Below are 19,893 nucleotides of genomic sequence, written 5' to 3' on the forward strand. Positions count from 1 at the left end.
TGTAGATTTCTAACATGCCTTAATTAGTTTTATCAGGTGTGTTTAATTAGAGTTACAGCTTAAAGTCCCAGTCACACTGCACTTTTCTCCCTTTAGACTTCCATTCATACGCATGTGAATGCTGCAGACCTGGAATGCATGCTCATGCGACAAATTTTACAGTTTGCAGCATTGGAAAGTTCAAGCTTGGAGAACTCTGAACTGCATCATGTGATTGCTTGAGACTAATCAAAGATCAAACCATGACATCTCTGAACAAAAAATATGGACCGGTTGTTTGCTTTTTCAATCTCTAAATATTTTGTTTAATCCCACTCCTTTTCGCAGAGCCATATGACAGAATTTTGCATGCTTAAACGTTAGTTTGACTGCAGCCTTGCTGTGCAGACCTGGGGCTCTCAGTAAAATGTAAGATGATATATCTGCTGATTTCTTAATTTTGTTATACATTTTCTGTTTTATATTTGTTTGCTGCCAAAACAATAAAATAAATTTGTCAATTTACAACCTAATTAATTTAAAGAATTCATAACTGATAAGAATACTAATTAATTTTAGTAATACCTTGACATACTACTGTGTATGCAGTATAATGCTGTGAGTTGTAACACTACAGTACAGTAATTAACTGTACACAGTTTCCAGTTAGTTACCACTACTGCTCTATTACAGTGATTAACTGGCAACACTGTTGCCAGCTACTCACTGCAATGGTTCAGTTACAGTAAACAACTGGCAACACTGTTGCCAGCCACTCACTGTAATGGTTCAGTTTCAGTAATTAACTGGCAACACTGTTGCCAGTTACTTACTGTAACCAAACTTTTACAGTGAGTAGCTGGCAACAGTGTTGCCAGTGTTCTTCTGTAAAAAAGCCAGGTAAGGTCTAACAGTGTAGTTAACCTAATTAACCTAGTTAAGCTGTATAGAAGTGTCTTGAAAAATATCTGTAAATATTAATGATTGTCATCATGGCAAAGATAAAATAAATCCATGATTAGAAATTAGTTATTAAAAGTATTATGTTTAGAAATGTGCGGCCTGATAATTCAGGGAGGCTAATAAATCTGACTTCAACTGTATATACAAATGTGCAAATTAAGTTGTAAAACAAATAGTTTATGCCTCTAAATCCAATTGATTTTGAAGGATATCATCAAAAAAAAAAACAGGCATAAGACTAATTATCATGTTCATCTAAGGTTTTCAATTGGAAAAATAGAGCAGACAACCATAATTCAAACGGACATATCTTCAAAATGGCTATGGTTTTCAGTTTTCTTCAAAATATTTTATTTTGTGTTCTGTTTAACAGTAGAGAAACCAAAAACGGTTTGCTGTCACTCGAGATAAATAGGGGAGTAAATACTCATTTTTTTGTGTGATTTAACTCTTTTACGGTCACCGTCAGGCGCGTTTTGACTTTCACCACAAGATGTCAGCATTTATTTCCAAAACATCAATAATTCACAGCCTAACAGAAAGTGTTCACACACATACAGTACACGCTTTCTAAAATCATGGACGAGATATTACGAATTCTACTGGGCTGAAGGTTAGCCAATGAATATTTCAAATCTCACGAAGACACCCTCATGAATATTACTCAGCGCTACACTGCTTGCTAGCATTCCAACGGCGAACGCTTGTCTTATGAATATTAATAGACAAGCCCTCTCCATAGTAGACTCATAAATTCACGACAAGGGATCGTTTGCGCCAACGGGGGCAGGTGGGATATTTATCATCATGCTGGAAACCCAGACTTTGCGTCCTCCTAGCACACCTCAGACGGCTTCTGAAGCTCCTGCTTTCCTATGAAACAAAGCCTGGGATTATATTTAGCCTAAATGATGCTGAATCCTCTGCGGAGGAAAACCTCTGTATTTGCCTTTGGAGATTGTGGGGACCGCCGTCATCTTTCATTGAGAAAACCTTCAGAAATCAGTGCAGTCACTTCAGCATGTTTTGAGCAAATAAAGGTTCGGACGACATTTCCATATTATAACAATGCTGGAGAAGTGTAAATACAATCTGGTTGATGACTCAATGGATCAGAGGATTCCTGCTGATAATGAAGGGCAGTTCCAGCATGGGCTCACATTCGAGGTGAAGGTAAACAGAAACATAAATTCTTCTGTTCATTAAACGTTCAAGCTTTACATTTGAGCTAACATGTAATTACCTTATGAGTACTGAGTGTGCAACTACTGAATTAATATGTAATTATCATGTGGAAGGGATTGTTATAACACATTGGCATATGGCAATTCATATATTAATATGTATTATCTGTAATATAAGGTCTATCATTTAGTGACAACTAGTTGAACCTGTTGCACTGGCATGGATGCAATTTATTGGATATTATTATTTATTTATGTATTTTTGACACAGTTTATTATATGTTATTTTTTCAACCTTTTCCGTCACAGTTCATTGGGAGCCTGGATATTGTGCGACCCAAAAGCAGGATTGAAATATTGGCTGCCATGAGACGTATACGGGTAAGGGTTTATAATTTTGACAAATGGAATGGATGCAGACAGAAGATCTGAATGACGTGTCAATAGCAAATGACTTATATACAAGTTTTACAAATACTAAATTGGTAATTACTGGTCAATTTACGAACATTTTAAACATGCGTTGTGATGATATTAATTAATAAATTTTACAACCACCTGGCCATGTATATTATTATCGGTATTGCTTTTACTATGACCCTAGACGTGGATAAATATTGCTAGTAAAAATAATATTTATTATTATCATTCAATCATTCATTCATTTTCTTTTCGACTTAGTCCCTTTATTAATGAGGGGTCGCAACAGCGGAATGAAGCGCCAACTTATCCACCAAATGTTTTACGCAGCGGATGCCCTTCCAGCTGCAACCCATGACTGGGAAACACCCATACACGCTTATTCACACACATACACTGTGGACAATTTAGCTTACCCCATTCACCTACCTGTATAGCACATTTCTTTGGACTTGTGGGAGAAACCGGAGCACCTGGAGGAAACCCATGCGAACACGGGGGAGAACATGCAAACTCCACACCGAAATCCCAACTGACCCAGTTAAGGCTCGAACCAGTGACCTTTTTGCTGCGAGGCGATCGTGCTACCCACTGTGCCACCGTGACGCCCTATTATTATTATATTTTATCATTATTATTATTGAGCTTTAACCAAGCAAACCGTTCCCATGCTTAATGTCACAAATGTATTTTGATTGGTGACCTAGAAGTTTGCAGCCTCAAAAGTTTATTTATTTATTTGTTTTTACATTATAGCACTTCTTTGCCGCCAGCTAGCTCTCTGCAACTCTCACATGGTCGCCCACTGAAGCTAAGCAGGGCTGCGCCCGGTCAGTACCTGAATGGGAGACCACATGGGAAAGCTAGGTTGCTGCTGGATGTGGTGTTAGTGATGTGGCCCCAGCAGGGGGCGCCCAACTTGCGGTCTGTGTGGGTCCTAATGCCCCAGTATAGTGACGGGGACGCTATACTGCTCTGTGAGCGCCGTCTTTTGGATGAGACGTTAAACTGAGGTCCAGACTCTCTGTGGTCGTTAAAAATCCCAGAATGTTCTTCGAAAAAGAGTCGGGGTTTAACCCCGGTATCCTGCCAAATCTGCCCACTGTTCTCTGTCCATCATGGCCTCCTAACCATCCCCATATTCCAATTGGCTTCATCACTGTCTCCTCTCCACCAATCAGCTGGTGTGTGGTGTGCGGTCTGGCGCAAAATGGCTGCCGTCGCATCATCCAGGTGGATGCTGCACACTGGTGGTGGATAAGGAGATCCCCCCCCCACCCCCCACATTGTGTGTAAAGCTCTTTGAGTGCCCAGAAAAGCGTTATATAAATGTAAGGAATTATTATTATTATTATTATTATTATTACCATGTAGCCATCTCAGATGGTTTTTCAAAACTTTGGACTCTGAAATGATGAAAAATGTTCATCAATTTTGTTAGTTTAAGGTGCATCAATTCATGTGGTGTGAGTTGTTTACTGTAATAGTATGTAAGCAGAGTAAACAGTGTTCATGTTTCCTCTGCTCAGAGCTTTAGTGCAGCTGTATTTATGGCTCTGAGATTGCTCCAGTGTGCTGGCATCAGCAGCACAGTGTAGTTTAATCAACCTTTCTCCATGAAAGAGAATATTTCCGTGCAATGTTTAGACATGTTTGCGCAAGAATTCTCATTAGGGAACATAAAGTGAGTAGTTTTTTTGCTTCAGTTTTTATTTTTTTATCAGATATCAGCATCTATTTGATGTATTTTGAGGAGAACTGAGAGTAACTGGAGCTTGACTTGCTAGTGGTCCATATTATCCAAAGCTTCATATGAAAGGGACTTCTTTAAACCCATCCATACTTTAGTATGCTAAGTGCATTCCCTTTATGCCCACCCCAGTGAATATCCTGTTTATTTCCTAGGCTTTAATTACCCATGCAGTCTGCATCGAACAGAGCTAGGACATTTTCCTGATTGCTCCCAGAAGTAATATCATCTTTATTGGTGGATGATATTTTTGAATCTCATCAGTGCAATATGCTAAAATCGCCCATAATGTAGTCTTCAGATATGTTATTCAGACGAAAATGCTGTCAAAATGATTTTTTGTAGCCAGTCTAAGAAATGTTAGTTTGTTAAGCATCAAATGCACCTACACACACAATGCCATGATTGTCCATACCTCTTGTTTTGGTTGTCAAGTACTCCTTCATGCTTATACACTGATCGCGACTATGCTTATGCATTATTTTCAGAGAATCACCTTTTTGATTTACAAAGCGATGATAAGTGTTGTGCTAGTTACTGAAAAATAGTACCTTAGAGTTACTATTACTTCAATCAAAAAGTAACTGAATTACTTTGATTACTCACACAAACAAGTAATCCGTTACTGTTAAATGTAATTTTTGAGTTGCTTTTCCAAAGAACATTTTTAACCCTTGAACTGCCGCTCTACCAAACAATTGACCATAGTTTACTGTTTTACATAATGACGTTTAAAGTCATTTAAAGAATGGCTGTTTTAAATAATGGCTTACACACATATCATTGTTGGTTTACAAAAAAAAATATGATCAAACAAACATTCTGTTGCACTACTACACTTGATTTTGATTTTATTATAAAAAATAAAACCCAACAAAACATATTAAATGAGAGTCTGAAATATTTGTTGGCATACTTCAAAAGAAAAAGGTGATTTTGTCAAGATTCTGGACGGATGAGGGGGCGAGGACTCAAATGCAACAGAAGATGGCTTATTATTAATTAAAATAAAACAAAAAGGACAACAAAAACCACCCCAAGGGGGAAAAACATAACTATGACACAAACAAACTTGGCTGGGCTGGCGAGACAAGATTGGAGCAGGAACACAGGGGGAGTATAGACGACAAACTCGGACAGGACAGCAGACATGAGGAGAATATAAGCAGAAGTAAATTAACACAATCAGATGGACATAATTAACTAATAATGGGTTTACAAGGTGGGTGGGACTAGACAATAGAGAGCAGAGCACATGACACAGAGACAACACAAGCCATGTGCTCACATAAAACAGGACAAGAACACGCAGCCAATGAGAGAACTCATTAACCAAACAATGACACAAGCACACGATAGATGAACACCTTACAGTGCGCTCACACATATGCAACGCGCATGTTTCATCTCAGCGTCAACCAAAACCGAAAGCAACTAGACGAAGACGCTGAGTATGAAACAGACAGAACAAAACACAAACACTAGTACAAGAGCGCGCACGTCCGAGGCACACAGAGCCCACGCGGCCACATTAAGCGGGAGCGCGCATGCTCTGCCAAGACAGAGATTCACACGACCAGAGTGGCAGAACCCTGACACCGTTAATGTATTTAGGTGGATTTGTGTAAACAACTGCGAGCAGATTCATGGTTTTCAAAAATGCAGCCCTCCAACGAGCCTCTTTTGGTAAATTAATTATATGTAACTGATGCTAAAGGTCGGGGATTTTAGCCTCTTTGTTAACAGTGGGTAGGGGGGTTCAATTGGTGCCGTGACCCAAACGAGAGTGAGTTTGAGGTGGAAAAGTGTAATGGAGGCCAGCTGGTAAACCACACTCCCCTGATCTCAAGAGTTGCTCTAGCAACACATGATAGAGGCGTTAGTGGTACTCAGTTACACATACAATGTTTCAGGTTTTAGTTGCATATTTAGAATTGTGAAGCATATCATGAAGTATGAATCAATAAGCAACTCACTTATATCAAACATAGTGTTGGCGGGACGGTGGCGCAGTGGGTAGCACAATCGCCTCACAGTAAGGTGTCAGTTGGCATTTCTGTGTGGAGTTTGCATGTTCTCCGCATGTTTGCTTGGGTTTCCTCCGGTTCCCTCCAGTTCAAAGACATGCGGTACAGGTGAATTGAATAAGCTAAATTGTCCGTAGCGTATGAGTGTGTATGGGTGTTTCCCAGTTATGGGTTGCAGCTGGAAGGGCATTTGCTGTGTAAGACATGTGTTGGATTAGTTGGTGGTACATACAAAATGAATGAATGAGTACATACTGTTGGTACTGTACAGCAGATGGATGTATATTGTTAAAGATTGTAACGTGCTTTTCAATAAGCCTCAGTTAACGATTGAAAAAAAAATTACTTATTTTTGCTGTGTTTGTTTTGAAAACAATCTTCAGATAATGAATCATTTATCTTTCAGTGTTTCTTTGTATTTAAATTATTTGAAAACTTGTAAATGACTTACACCGCACAAGGTGGTACAGTAAACATGATAAGGCTCATGTCATGATTCATGGATCCGTTAACTGTTTTTGTTTGTTTTTTATAGTATGAGTTTAAAATCAAGAACATCAAGAAGAAGAAAGTCAGCCTCATCGTGTCAGTGGATGGTGTCAAGGTTGTTTTACGGAAAAAGAAAAAGGTGGTGTGTTTCAAATTTTCTTTCTAGTATTGTTATAATGAAAATATATTCTGATGTTAAATATGTACAGCGTTTAAGGGATAGTTCACCCCAAAATGAACATTTTCTCATGATATACTCAGCCTTAAGTGTTTTTTTTCTGTCGAATACAAAAGAAGATATTTTGAAGAATGCTGAATCTAAATTTACAATATTTATTTTGCTATCTCACATTGTTGTTCTTAAAGTGAATAACTGATCAGTGCAAGTTAATTCCCTGAATTTTTTTCGTTTTGGTAACCTTCAATCAAAGTCTGACCATCTGCTTCTGCGTTTGGAGTGGCGGTCCTTTGGTTGTCGTGAGGGCTTCTATAGCAACTGTATATCAATAACCTCAACCACGCCCCTCTTACTGTTAGTTTGTTATGAGTGAATGATATGCAGAAGAAAGCCCCGTCAGCTTCTCAATATTTGTTTCAGTTGCAAGTACATTGTAGGGGTATTTTACAGTTTGAACCCAAATAATGACCAGTCTCTTAGATGAAGAAGAGCTGGAGTCAGAGATTCAAATAAATAAAGTTTAATGAAGATAGTTTGCAGTCCACAGCAGAAGCCAGCTTCAACACTCGCAATGATTTCTTAGTGCGTTTTGCTTACAATCAGAAAATCAACAACAATTATACCATCTGAGACCAGAAAAGGTGTGATTCCGGTAAACTGTTACGATTGGTCATGGCAAAGATAGACAATTCTAAATATGTACGTCAATGCGGGGTCATATCTGAGTCCAGAAAGGGATGGCAACAGGAGGCTTGGGTCAGGTCGCCCGTATACAATTAAGACCTGGGGCCTCATGTATCAACGCTGCGTACGCACAAAAACTTTGCGTACGCCAGGTTTCACGCTCAGAATCGCTCACGTTTGGATTTACTAACAATGAACTGAACGTGGGAATGTGCGCAGGTTCACGGCAGCTTTCTGGCAGGCGTACGCACATTTTTTGTGCGTGTCTGTTTTATTTCCATTGGCGACTCCTAGAGGCCGTTGTGTTAAATTCCTCTCTACAAAGTGTCTGAGCCTTGCAATGGCAGCTGTATGAGACCGGTTCATATAGTAGGTATGTAAGATTTCCATACCATACAGTTGACCAGCTAAACATTAAAGCACAATTTGCAGCGGTCGCCTGTTTTCCCAATGTAATCTGAGCGATTTACCGCACGCACATTGCTATAAAGAAGATGAATTTGCATGCGTGAATCAGAAACATTTCCATTCAATAAATGTGCAAATAAAATATGATGCACAAACTTATTGATGATTCCTACTTGTCTTTCTCTTGATAAATAGTGGGCAAAATCTGATATGTAGCGGGGAAAAAAATAAAGAATTCATTAAACGCTGGATTCGAGCCGAGATTATGCTCGAACATGTCAGAACGTGATCACATGCTTCTTATGAGGTGCGCCACTGAGACTGTTAAGGGTACTGCTACATTTTTCAGTTATAAACCACACTATTTCTTTTTTAAATGCACTCAGTGCGATGTTCAGACCCAACTGTGTTGACTGCATCAGCTAAACTCTCCCACTATATTTTTTTCTTTTGTTGTTAATTCCGGAAAACAAACTTGCAAATAACACCTCTTTTCTCCGGTCTACCTCCGAAAGCAGCACCTCCAATTCACATTCTGTTCAAAGTTTCTCTTTTTGCTTGATTTTGCCATTGCTTTTTCGTTGGGTTTTTCCATTAGCATAGTCATTAGCATATTCATACGGGGGAGGAGGCAGGGAGGGGTTTTGTGCTCGTGCATGTTGCGCTCAGTTTCACGTTCATTCAGATGTACAAAAGAATATGCGTGAGATTCGGCGTACGCAGTCTTTCATACATCTGAAATTTTTTCTGCGTACGCACATTTACAGCTTTGTGCGTACGCAATGTTTTAGTAAGATTTTCACGCAAGTCTTCGTACATGAGGCCCCTGGTCTCAGACCTGTAGAACTGACCCATCAGATGCATATAGACAGGCAAGAGACAATCTGTTATAAAAACCCAAGGTTGTTTCTTCGTATTCTCAGCCGCTTTATCAAACAAGTATAAAACTGGGATAAACAGCATTCACAAAGTCTATTTCGTATAAAAAGGAAATCACTTTAAAAGAATCAACCATAAATATAGCAAAATCACACTGGTGTCCTGCATAATTTAGCTCCAATTTGCTTCAGCACACCTGCCAGGAAGTTTCTAGTATACCTAGTGAGGACTTGATTAGCTGGTTTAGGTGTGTTTGTTTAGGGTTTGAGCTAAACTCTCCAGGACACCGGCCCTCCAGGACCGAGTTTAGACACCCCTGCTTTAGACAGTATTAACTCATAGAAATAACAATAGAAACAGTTGTTTCCAGTCATCAGGCTCAGCAGTTCCACTGAAAACGTCTCCATGACCTATGACCTGGTTTCGTGGCTCCTGAAAAATAAAGTTAAAATAGACAGACAAAGAGAGGAACAAGGACACTGAACATTCTTACATTAAGCAGTGTGTTAACTTATTCAATAGTCAAAATCATTTCAAAGGTAAATACTTATTCAAATAATCATATTAATAAAGTAATGAGAACAAGGATAAACGTTGACCCATGCTTGGACGGATTAGAAGGCAGAAATCCAAATCCATCAACATACTGAAATAAAAGTCTCAGCAACGTCCAGTTCATGCAGACTTTAATACTAAGGAAAAACCATAGACTGTAAAATACATGGACGTAGTATCCGTGACGTCACCCATAGGTTTCTAAAGAGCGCAAAAGAAGCAACAAGTAGGCGCGGCCAACCATCGCCATTTTGTTCGCGCATCATCACACCCACGGCGGGATACCAAACAAGGGCAAAGAGGCGGAGGGTGAGCGGAGCTACAGATGACATCCAGCATAACACTGTATGATGATAACGCTTCAGATGACTGTTCTAGAGCCTACAGCTAATCAATCTGTCAGATTCTGGAGTGCATTACAGCTCTAGATATAAATATAAATGATAAATGATCTTAAATAAAACAAACACATGTATAGAGGTGGTATATAAGTATATAACTCTACTCACATGGGAAACGGAGGCCACATGAATGGTTTGTGAGCACAATTAAGTGCACTCAGCATGCCATGCCATCTAATAATTGTAGGAAACAAGTCCAAAAGGCAGTTGACTGTGTAAAGCCACATAAAACATCACAGAAATACGATAAATGTGTCGAGTTCAGTGGCTAATCTGCAGGATTCAGCTGAGGTGACGTGACGGCGACCATTGAGACCTAACTGTCACTCAAGTGGCCACGCCCTTAATTATGCAAACTTAATATAACTTAATATAAAGGAAACAGATGAGTTTTAAAAAAATTCACCCCCCTCACAGTTGTCATGAAGGGTAATATTAGCTGTATTAACCAAAATCTTTTTTTGTACCAGGCTGTAAACACCTTTTTTTCTGCTGTAAAGTTGGCTATTCTAACAGTAGGCTCAATTGAAATTTGCTCTGTTTTGGAGCCAGGAGCGGCCAGGACTAGCGGAATTTCAGATGAATTGCAGTTTTAGTTACTTTTGTATTGGCTTCCTGAGGGAGAGCGGAAGGGTTGCTGCTTGGGAAAAACACAAATACTATAGAAGTAAATGGCTACTCTTCAAAATATCTTGTGTTGTGTTGAGAAAAGGAAAAACTTAAACATGTTTGGAGATAGTAAAGAGTGAGTAAATTACATGTTCAGGTGAACTATCATTTTAACTACCCAAAGTTTAGACAAGTACATATGAGCTCATTTCTTGACTAAAATGTATTTTTCCCTTAGAAATTCGAGTATAGCTGGGACGAAAGTCCGGTGACACTGGCCCAGGACCCTATTTTCAGGTATGATGTTACTTTAATGCATTGATTACAAAACATATTATTTTGTCCATAAGATAATAACTAGTTTTGCTCATGACTGGAGTGATGTGGCCTGTGGGGGGTACAATGACCTTTTACGAGACTCCGTGAGCTGCAATATAAAGCAGAATGTCTTCGAAATCCCCATAGCAACAGCCTGTTTCCAGTGCCACAGGTTGTTTAACACTAACATCATTAATGTTGACTTGGATCAGTCATCTTTAGTTTTACATTTGTGCTGTCAAAATTAGTGCGTTAACGCATGCGATTAATTTGAAATATTTAACGCGTTAAAAAAAATAACGCAATTGCAGGGTTTTTTTTCCTGTTGTGGAGTACAATTGTTTGTATTCAATACTTTATTACTATTATTATTTTCCATTTTCCATATCTGTAATGCCTGAATTTTGGCATTTTTTTGCAGTCCACTTACAATCCAACATGGAAATCAATTTTTTTCTTTATTGGCATTGATTTTTTTTTTTTATTCAAATGGCATTAACATGCCTGTGTTTTAATTTCTGTAATAAATATGGCTGTCAAGCCAGGATCTTGATGGTTTATTGTGGGTATGTTGTTTACATGAAGAAATCTGTGTTACAAGTTAAACAAAAATTCTAATAAACAATTATATTTTTAATTTAAATAGTTTTTGTCTTGCGTTTACATTAATTTAACATTTGAATAACTAAAATGACAAGCTTCAGTCTTTTGAATGCGATTATTCACGATTAATCGTGATTAATTAGTTAATTTGTTTTAGCGATTGACAGCACTAATTTATAGACGACATCAAAAATGCCAGTTTATACCAACTAGAGACCGTAACAGTATCAAAATATCATATTGTGATAATAGTGACCAAAATGACCATATTATCATGAGCTGAACATGTACTGTACAAAATGAAATATTACACCCTCTTTCGGTTTTGTAACTGAAATATTGACAACAGTTGTTTTAGTTGTTGTTGTTATTTTGTGACAAACAACACAAAAATTGGAGCCATGCATTATGGATTTGTTTACACATATTTAACTTTCTTTAACTGTATATAAAAAATAATTGTTTATAAACTATAAACAGTTGAAATAAGAATTATTAGCCCCCCTTAATTATTAGCCCCCCTGTTTAATATATTTTTACATTTTTTGATTTATGTTATCTTTGTCATGATGACAGTAAATAATATTTTACTAGATATTTTTCAAGGCACTTCTATACAGCTTAGAGTGACATTTAAAGGCTTAACTAGGTTAATTGGGTTAACTAGGCAGGTTAGTATAATTAAGCAAGTTATTATAGAACCATGGTTTGTTCTGTAGACTATCAAAATAAATATACAGCTTAAAGGGGCTAACATTTTTTACCTTAAAATGGGTTTTCAAGAATTAAACACTGCTTTTATTCAAGACGACATAAAACAAATAAGACTTTCTCCAGAAGAAGAAAAAATATTATCAGACATATTGTAAAAATTTCTTGATCTGTTAAACATAATTTGGGTAATGATTAAAAAAATAAAAATAAAGAGGGTTTAATAATTCTGGCTTCAAATGTATTTGTATAAACATGCATTTACTGTGCAGTCTTTAGCAATAAGCTTTTCACAATATTCTAAAAGCTCTCAAAATCATGATAATCAATCACAGTTTTCATGATAATGACAATTAAAAATGAAAATACTAGCCATCTGAAAACTGGTAATTGTGATACATTTCTTTTGTTTTATCTTTACGCTAATGTAATGAAGCATTTATTCATGCATTTTCAAAACCTAGTGAGCACATTTAATGTATTCCTGTAATGCTTCATGACATGACAAAGGGACAAGTCAGGAAAGTCATGATGGCCTTGTTGTTGCCATGGGAATACGACGTTTTAAGGTCAATAGCTGCAGCTCATTAGTCATTTTGCTTTCTTTTCAGGATATTTTACGTCTCACATGACTCACAGGACCTGAAGATATTCAGTTATATCGCAAGAGACAAGAAAAGCAATGTGTTTCGCTGCAATGTCTTCAAATCGAAGAGAAAGGTAAGAATGCAGCCAAAGATTGCCAATAGCACATCCCAATTATGCCTGGCATGGTGAGTAAATGTTAAGGTAATTTTATTTTATACTTTTGTGTTTTTACTTTTAAAATGTTTTTAAGTAAAATGAAACAAATATGGAAACTACTGTGTAGTAAATTTACTCACCGGCCACTTTATTAGGTACACCTTACTAGTACTGGGTTGGACCCACTTTTGCCTTCAGAAATGCCTTAATCCTTCATGGCATAGATTCAACAAGGTACTGGAAATGTTGCTCAGATTTTGGTCCAAATTGACATGATAGCATTACGCAGTAGCTGCAGATTTGTCTCCCGTAACACCGCATCCCAAAGGTTGGATTGAGATCTGGTGACTGTGGAGGCCATTTTGGTACAGTGAACTCATAGTCATGTTCAAGAGACCAGTCTCTGATTCGTGCTTTGACATGGTGCATTATTTTGCTGGAAGTAGCCATCAGAAGATGGGTACACTTTGGTCATAAAGGGATGGACATGATCAGCAACAATACTCAGGTTGGCTGTGGCGTTGACACAATGCTCAATTGGTACTAATGAGCCCAAAGTGTGCCAAGAAAATATCCCCCACACATTACACCACCACCACCAGCCTGAACCATTGATATGAGACTGGATGGATTCATGCTTTCATGTTGTTGATGCCAAATTCTGACCCTACCATCCAAATGTTGCAGCAGAAATGGAGGCTCATCAGACCAGCCAACGTTTTTCCGATCTTCTATTGTCCAATTTAATCGCGATTAATCGTGATTAATTAAAAAAAGTGTGATTAATTAGTACATTTTTTTCCGATTGACAGCACTAATTGATAGACAACATCAAAAATGCCAGTTTATACCAACTAGAGACCGTAACGGCATCAAAATATCATATTGTGATAATAGTGACCAAAATGATCACGTTATCATGAGCTGGAAATGTATAAAATGAAATATTACACCCTCTTTCGGTGTGGTCTTCTGCTGCTGTAGCCCATCTGCCTCAAGGTTCAACATGTAGTGCATTCAGAGATGCTCTTCTGCATATCTCGGTTGTAACGAGTGGTTATTTAAGTTACTGTTGCCTTTCTATCAACTGAATATAGTACTTTCTGAAATACTCAGGCCTGCCAGTCTGGCACCAACAACCATGCCACAAGTCACTTAAATCCACTTTCTTCCCCATTCTAATGCTCGGTTTGAACTGCAGCAGATCGTCTTGACCATGTCTATATGCCTAAATGCATTGAGTTGCTGCCATGTGATTGGCTGATTAGAAATGTGTGCTAACAAGCAGTTGAACATGTGTACCTAATAAAGTGGCTGGTGAGTTTATATAAATACATTCCTAAATAAAACAACAATTATTAAATTAAGCTCACCCAAATCCACACAGAAAATCGCACCAACCTTCATATTAATTAGAATTGATATTTTCTGACTGTTGCGATTATTTTTTTATTTCTCATGCCATATTTTTAATCAGTGAGACAGGTTAGCCTTTTTTCTCCAAAAAAAAAGAAAACGATTTTGGCATAAGCTTCATATGTATGAGTCTCTTGGCTTGGGTTTTTGTAGAGAGCACCGGGGACCATCTAAAATGATCTAATCCATCACTTTGACAGCACCACTGTAATATGCAATTGATTTATGGATGTAATGTTCTCCCTCTCTCAATCACTCTTCTCTTTCCCTAAATCTGTCCATCTCATCTATAAATCCCCTTTCCTCTCTTGGAGATGAAATAATTCCCCTGTATATCCCAGTGAAGGACCCATATCCCATATTCCAGTTTTTTGTTGACCCATATCAAAAACTACAGATGTTTATTTGCATGTGCAGAGGCATTTTTGACATGTTCAATTAAGCTTTGTTTGCTTAAAGATCTGCCATCTGTGTCTCAGAGCCAAGCCATGAGGATTGTGCGGACCGTGGGTCAGGCGTTTGAGGTCTGCCATAAACAGAGTCTAGACAATGCTGACGGTAAGAAGACATTGAACTACACTCACATTTCCACCTTTTTGTTTTGTTTTTATAAACAAATTTTCTATTTAAACAAGAGACTATATAAACACACATCCTTTAAAAAAGACCTTATAAACAAGACACAGGTGAACATAATCGGATTCCATGGAAACAAACAGGTTGTATCAGATATTAGCCCCTATACCCTAAATAGTGTAGTGCACTTTTTAGGGTATAGAGGCCAATATCTGATACAACCTAGATCTATTTGAACAAACGTGTAAATCAAAACAAGGCACTCTATAAACACACATCAAAATACACAAAAACTATATAAACAAGGCACAGGTGAACATAATCAGGTTCCATAGAAACAAACAGGTTGTATCAGATATTGGCCTCTTTACCCTAAATAGTGCACTGTTTGGTTGATCTATTTGGTAAATTGCTTAAAGAATAAATAGATACAAAATCTTTTCATCACCTGGCAAGCAATTTTGTGTTAAATAGATGTCTAAACATAGATGATTTGGGTAAAACAAGGCTAAATTTAGTCTGTCAGTAAAAATCTAATTGGCAAATTACGAATTAATCATCTATTAAACCTAAAAAAATGTTTGTTTGGTAGCGTTTTCCTCAGATTCATAGCATCATAGTTTTGTTGTTATATATGATCTGTGCTATGTATGATTTACTTTGTAAATTATTTGTGAATTTACAAGCAATCAGAGTTAAAATAAAAAAAAACATTGAGTAGCACATTGAAGTAAAAATTAAAATCTGATGTGGGGAGAAAAGTGAAATTGGGTTTGGTACCAAATAACGTGGGGCCTCTTGTATCAACGCTGCGAACGCACAGAAACTTTGCGTACGCCAGATTTCACACTGTCAATCAAACGGTGATGGGTGGGAATCGCTCAACTAGCTCATTCCAACGAGGTGTGCTATTGACACTTAGCCTAAATAGACACTACAAAATTTTACACCTTTACATCAGACTATTTCTTTTTTAATTCACTCACAGTGCGATGTTCAGACCCCACTGCGTTAACCGCATCAGCAAAACTCTCCCACTCTATTTTTTTCTTTTGTTATTAATTCCGGACCACAAACTTGGTAATAACATCGTTTTTCTTTGGTCTAACTCCAAAAGGAGCGCCTCCAGTTCACATTCTGTTCAAATTTTCTCTTTTTGCTTGCTTTTGCCATTGCTTTTTTGTTTGGTTTTGCCAAAGAAAAGTCATTACCATATTTATTAGAGGGAGGAGGCAAGGAGGGGTTTTGCGCTCGTGCACGTGCGCTCAGTTTCATGGTAATTCAAATGTACAATGTGAATATGCGTGGGATTCCGCGCATTCCGTTTCCTACATCTGAATTTGTTCCTGTGTACGCACATTTACATGTACGCAATGTTTTAGTATGAATTCAATGCAAGTCTTCGTACATGAGGCCTCTGGTCTTTTGACAACATCAATTTGCACAAATGCAAATTCAAACACATACTGATAATAGTACCTCAATGCATGAAAATGACATACTGTACAACATAATTACCCAATTTGTGTGAGAATTCAAAAACACTAAAATAGCTTATACTTCTCCTTAAATTAAGATAGTTCAATAGGCTGGCCGGATTAATTTTTGGTAGCCCGGCTGGAAAACATAATAGGTAAAATATATATAAGATTGGTGTGGACTTCTCTAGGCAGCATTATCACTGTACGCTTAGTTGATGGAGCAAAAAGGTTACAAAAATTCAATAAACATATTTAGGGGAAAAAAAAATAAAGAGACTTAATCTATACCTGTGAAACTTGTCTTTGACTTTTTTGGTATTTTAAAAGATTATTTGATTTCTAATTTGCTTTATCTGCATTGGCAGCATGGCTTGTAAAAGGAGAAGAGGAGAGAAGCAAAGATGAAGCAGTGGCTGCTGGCAGCAGCACTGAGAGAGCAGGCGATGCTGACCCGGAGACAGATGAAAAGGTAAAGTCTGCATGACTTAATAAATAACTAATTTATTTGTATAAATAATTCCCTCAGCTAGCAGAATATCTGGAAACAATACACTGTAAAAAAAAGTGTATTATGTATATGTAACCACGGACGCACACAACTGAGGTAAGATCCAATATGCAAGTTTAATCGTCGTCAGGCAAGCAAAGGTCAATACAGGTGCAAATGGGTATGTGTAGGCAGTCCAGAATCATAATCGGTAACAAGCGAGAGGTCAAAATGTAGGCGGCAGACAAATATGCTAACAAGGCTAAGGTCGGTACACAGGATAACAAGACTGGGACCCGCGTTGTAGGGCTACTGACAGTAAACAAGACTCAACAAACTGAATGGGTGAGTGTGTGGCTTAAATAGTGTGTGCAATCAGTCTCTGACAATCCTCAGGTGGTGTGAATGTAATCAGTTTAGATGAGGAAGCATGTGTGTCTGTGACCGGAGTGCATGTATGAAAATGTAGTCCAACAATGGCGGAATTGTAGTCCAAGGTTATGGTGAGTAAGAACCAGCGATCTAATGGAATACGATCGCTGGTAATCGTAACAGTTTAAATGTTTTTTTTTAATGTTACATTAACATAACTTAATAAGTTAATCAGTTTTGAACTACAAAGTTTTTTTTAAGTTATGCCAAGTTTATCTTAATATTTGTAACCCATTTGATTGATATAAGTTGAGATGACTTAAAAAGTTCATTTGATTCAACTCAAGAAATGTTTTGTTCAGTGTACAAGTTTTTATTTATACCTTATTATTTTTCCTCCATGTTTATTCACAGTGACTTAAAAAATGTTTAGCAACAGAAAGGTTAGCAGGTAGAACATGTCTGTGGTCTTTTATAGCTCGTTTCACCTGTTTTTTTTCTTTTTTTTTTTTTGTTATTTATAGACTCTAGACTCTAGAGTGTGCTCATCCCTCACGTTTTTAGGGCAGAATTTGGGCCAAGATCAAAAGTAGGACTACAAAAATGAATAATTACCAGCCAGCTGTCTAAAATTGAATTCATTTAGTTATTTATAAAATACATGTCATATATAAATGTAAATAAATGTAAAAGTTCTGTATAAATCAATGCAGAAAGCAGAGTAAGGGGCTGATCCACCTAACACTCTTTTTGCATTGAGAGGCGACTTTTTTGAATGGTTTTCTAATTGCTACGAACGTTTTGCCCTCTGCTTATGTGCACTGCATGCCTCATGTTTTAATCACTGAATTAATCTGTGCAAAATGTAATGGCTGAGCTGCATTGAATGGTAAGAACGACAAAATAGTAGGCTACTATCCGCTAGTTAAGTCGTGATGTATGGAATACTGTTTTCGGGTCCAAGGCACTACTCATTTAATTGAGAAAGTATTCATTTATGGCCACTTTTTAGTCATATCTCACATTAAAGTGAATTTCAGGTAAAATCATGATGTGCACAACAGTCTCTGGACTTGCTGCATCACAAACACTAATATTTTAACAATTTATAAAAAAAAAAAGATCACTTTCTGGCCATCTCATATTAGGCATGGACATATATTGCGATTGATTTTTTAAAAGTATTACAGCGGTTTGTAAACATTTGTTATTATCATTTGTTGAGTCTCCTCATACAGTTTGATATGACGATTGGACCCGGAAGCTGCTTAGTGTGACGTCACACTTTACAAGCAGATTACTACTACTACTACTAGTAATAATAATATTAATTACCACAACAGCTTTTGTATTGTTTCTGTTGCATATTTATTTTATAAATGGTGCAGCTGTAAGGAAGCCTCATAAAAATCACTAAATATGTTTACCATATGTTCAATATATGTCACGATACCATTAATTCATTTTACGATAGTATACCAGCTGAAGTATCATGATGCCAAGTAGTATTGCGATATTGTAATTCATTCATTCATTCATTTTCTTGTCGGCTTTTATTAATCCGGGGTCACCACAGCGGAATGAACCGCCAACTTATCCAGCAAGTTTTTAAGCAGAGGATGCCCTTCCAGCTGCAACCCATCTCTGGGAAACATCCACACACACACATTCACACACACACACAAACTCATACACTATGGACAATTTAGCCTTGAATTTAAGTCATAATTCCCTTATTATTGAAAAAATATTATTTGCATGTCACTTTACCTAAAATTTGTCCTTTTTGTTTATTTTGCTGATAACTGGCCAACAAAAAAAAAATGCATTAAAATAAAAATACAAATATATTAAATGAAATTTGTTACCAAAAAAGCATTTTTCAACAATATTAGTCTACATGGTGTGGTCAAAAATAGTTTCAATGTTTTCTGTTGCTATTTTTGGATTTTCAACCTTTTTTCTTTTAAACTTTTATCCGGTAATAATCCAAAGTAATTCAAAATTTTGCTTTGTGAGTCGTTCTTTTTAAGAGATTGTTGGGGTTGTTTTTCGCTACTCAATCATATTGAGAGGAACAGAAATGAATCAATTCAGATGCGAGTTTGAAATGTCAGAAAACTTGCAAGATTTAAGGGCAAACGTGTGAGCAAACGTGAGTGACTTTTCCACATCCAACATTATCTATTGTAGATACAGTTAATGACAATACTACCGTTTACAAATTACAGTGGCACCGCCAGTATTTTGGAGCCATAATATCGCGATACTACCATATCACCGGCAAACCATGCAACCCTAAACCTTATAACCCTTTAGATAGGCCTGGGTAAAATATTATATAGTTTGCAGATTTTATATGGAGTTCTATGAAGTATAAGAGCAAATTATAACATGTGTGCATAAATACACTTACAATGTTTACTATGTTCTGAGAGCTGTGGTGCTTTTTTTCATTTTCTCAGACATATCAAGATAAGTGCGCAAAGGTCTCTCACAGACACACGCTATACTCCATATAACCCCACATAAAAGCCAGAAATTAAGCTTTTTTGCCCTGCAACTGAGAAATCAACAGTAAGAATTACAAATTGTAGCTTATCCCATCAGAAAAAAAAACACACCAACAATCAAGAATGCATGATTGTATGGTGTCAAG

The 19,893-nt window shown here is 37.2% G+C and overlaps 3 protein-coding genes across 7 annotated transcripts in view; 2 read left to right on the forward strand and 1 right to left on the reverse strand.

The window, feature by feature from the left end:
• The window catches only part of LOC147846195 (uncharacterized), a 1,020,765-nt gene that overhangs the window by 651,622 nt on the left and 349,250 nt on the right, over positions 1-19,893 (reverse strand). The gene's annotated exons all lie outside the window — the stretch shown is intronic.
• The window catches only part of apoltp (apolipoprotein lipid transfer particle homolog), a 597,023-nt gene that overhangs the window by 107,190 nt on the left and 469,940 nt on the right, over positions 1-19,893 (forward strand). The gene's annotated exons all lie outside the window — the stretch shown is intronic.
• The window catches only part of nos1apb (nitric oxide synthase 1 (neuronal) adaptor protein b), a 32,812-nt gene continuing 14,623 nt past the window's right edge, over positions 1,705-19,893 (forward strand). For both annotated transcript variants that reach the window (XM_087240429.1, XM_087240428.1), the window contains exons 1-7: positions 1,705-2,115; positions 2,436-2,507; positions 6,859-6,951; positions 10,765-10,823; positions 12,770-12,878; positions 14,798-14,876; positions 16,741-16,844. In XM_087240429.1, coding sequence (XP_087096555.1) covers positions 2,011-2,115; positions 2,436-2,507; positions 6,859-6,951; positions 10,765-10,823; positions 12,770-12,878; positions 14,798-14,876; positions 16,741-16,844 — 621 coding nt within the window. In that variant the 5' untranslated portion in view covers positions 1,705-2,010. The remainder of the gene's footprint in view (positions 2,116-2,435; positions 2,508-6,858; positions 6,952-10,764; positions 10,824-12,769; positions 12,879-14,797; positions 14,877-16,740; positions 16,845-19,893) is intronic.

Source organism: Danio rerio, chromosome 2 (genome assembly GCF_052040795.2).
Source record: "Danio rerio strain M-AB ecotype USA chromosome 2, GRCz13ab, whole genome shotgun sequence".
Classification (NCBI taxonomy): domain Eukaryota; kingdom Metazoa; phylum Chordata; class Actinopteri; order Cypriniformes; family Danionidae; genus Danio; species Danio rerio.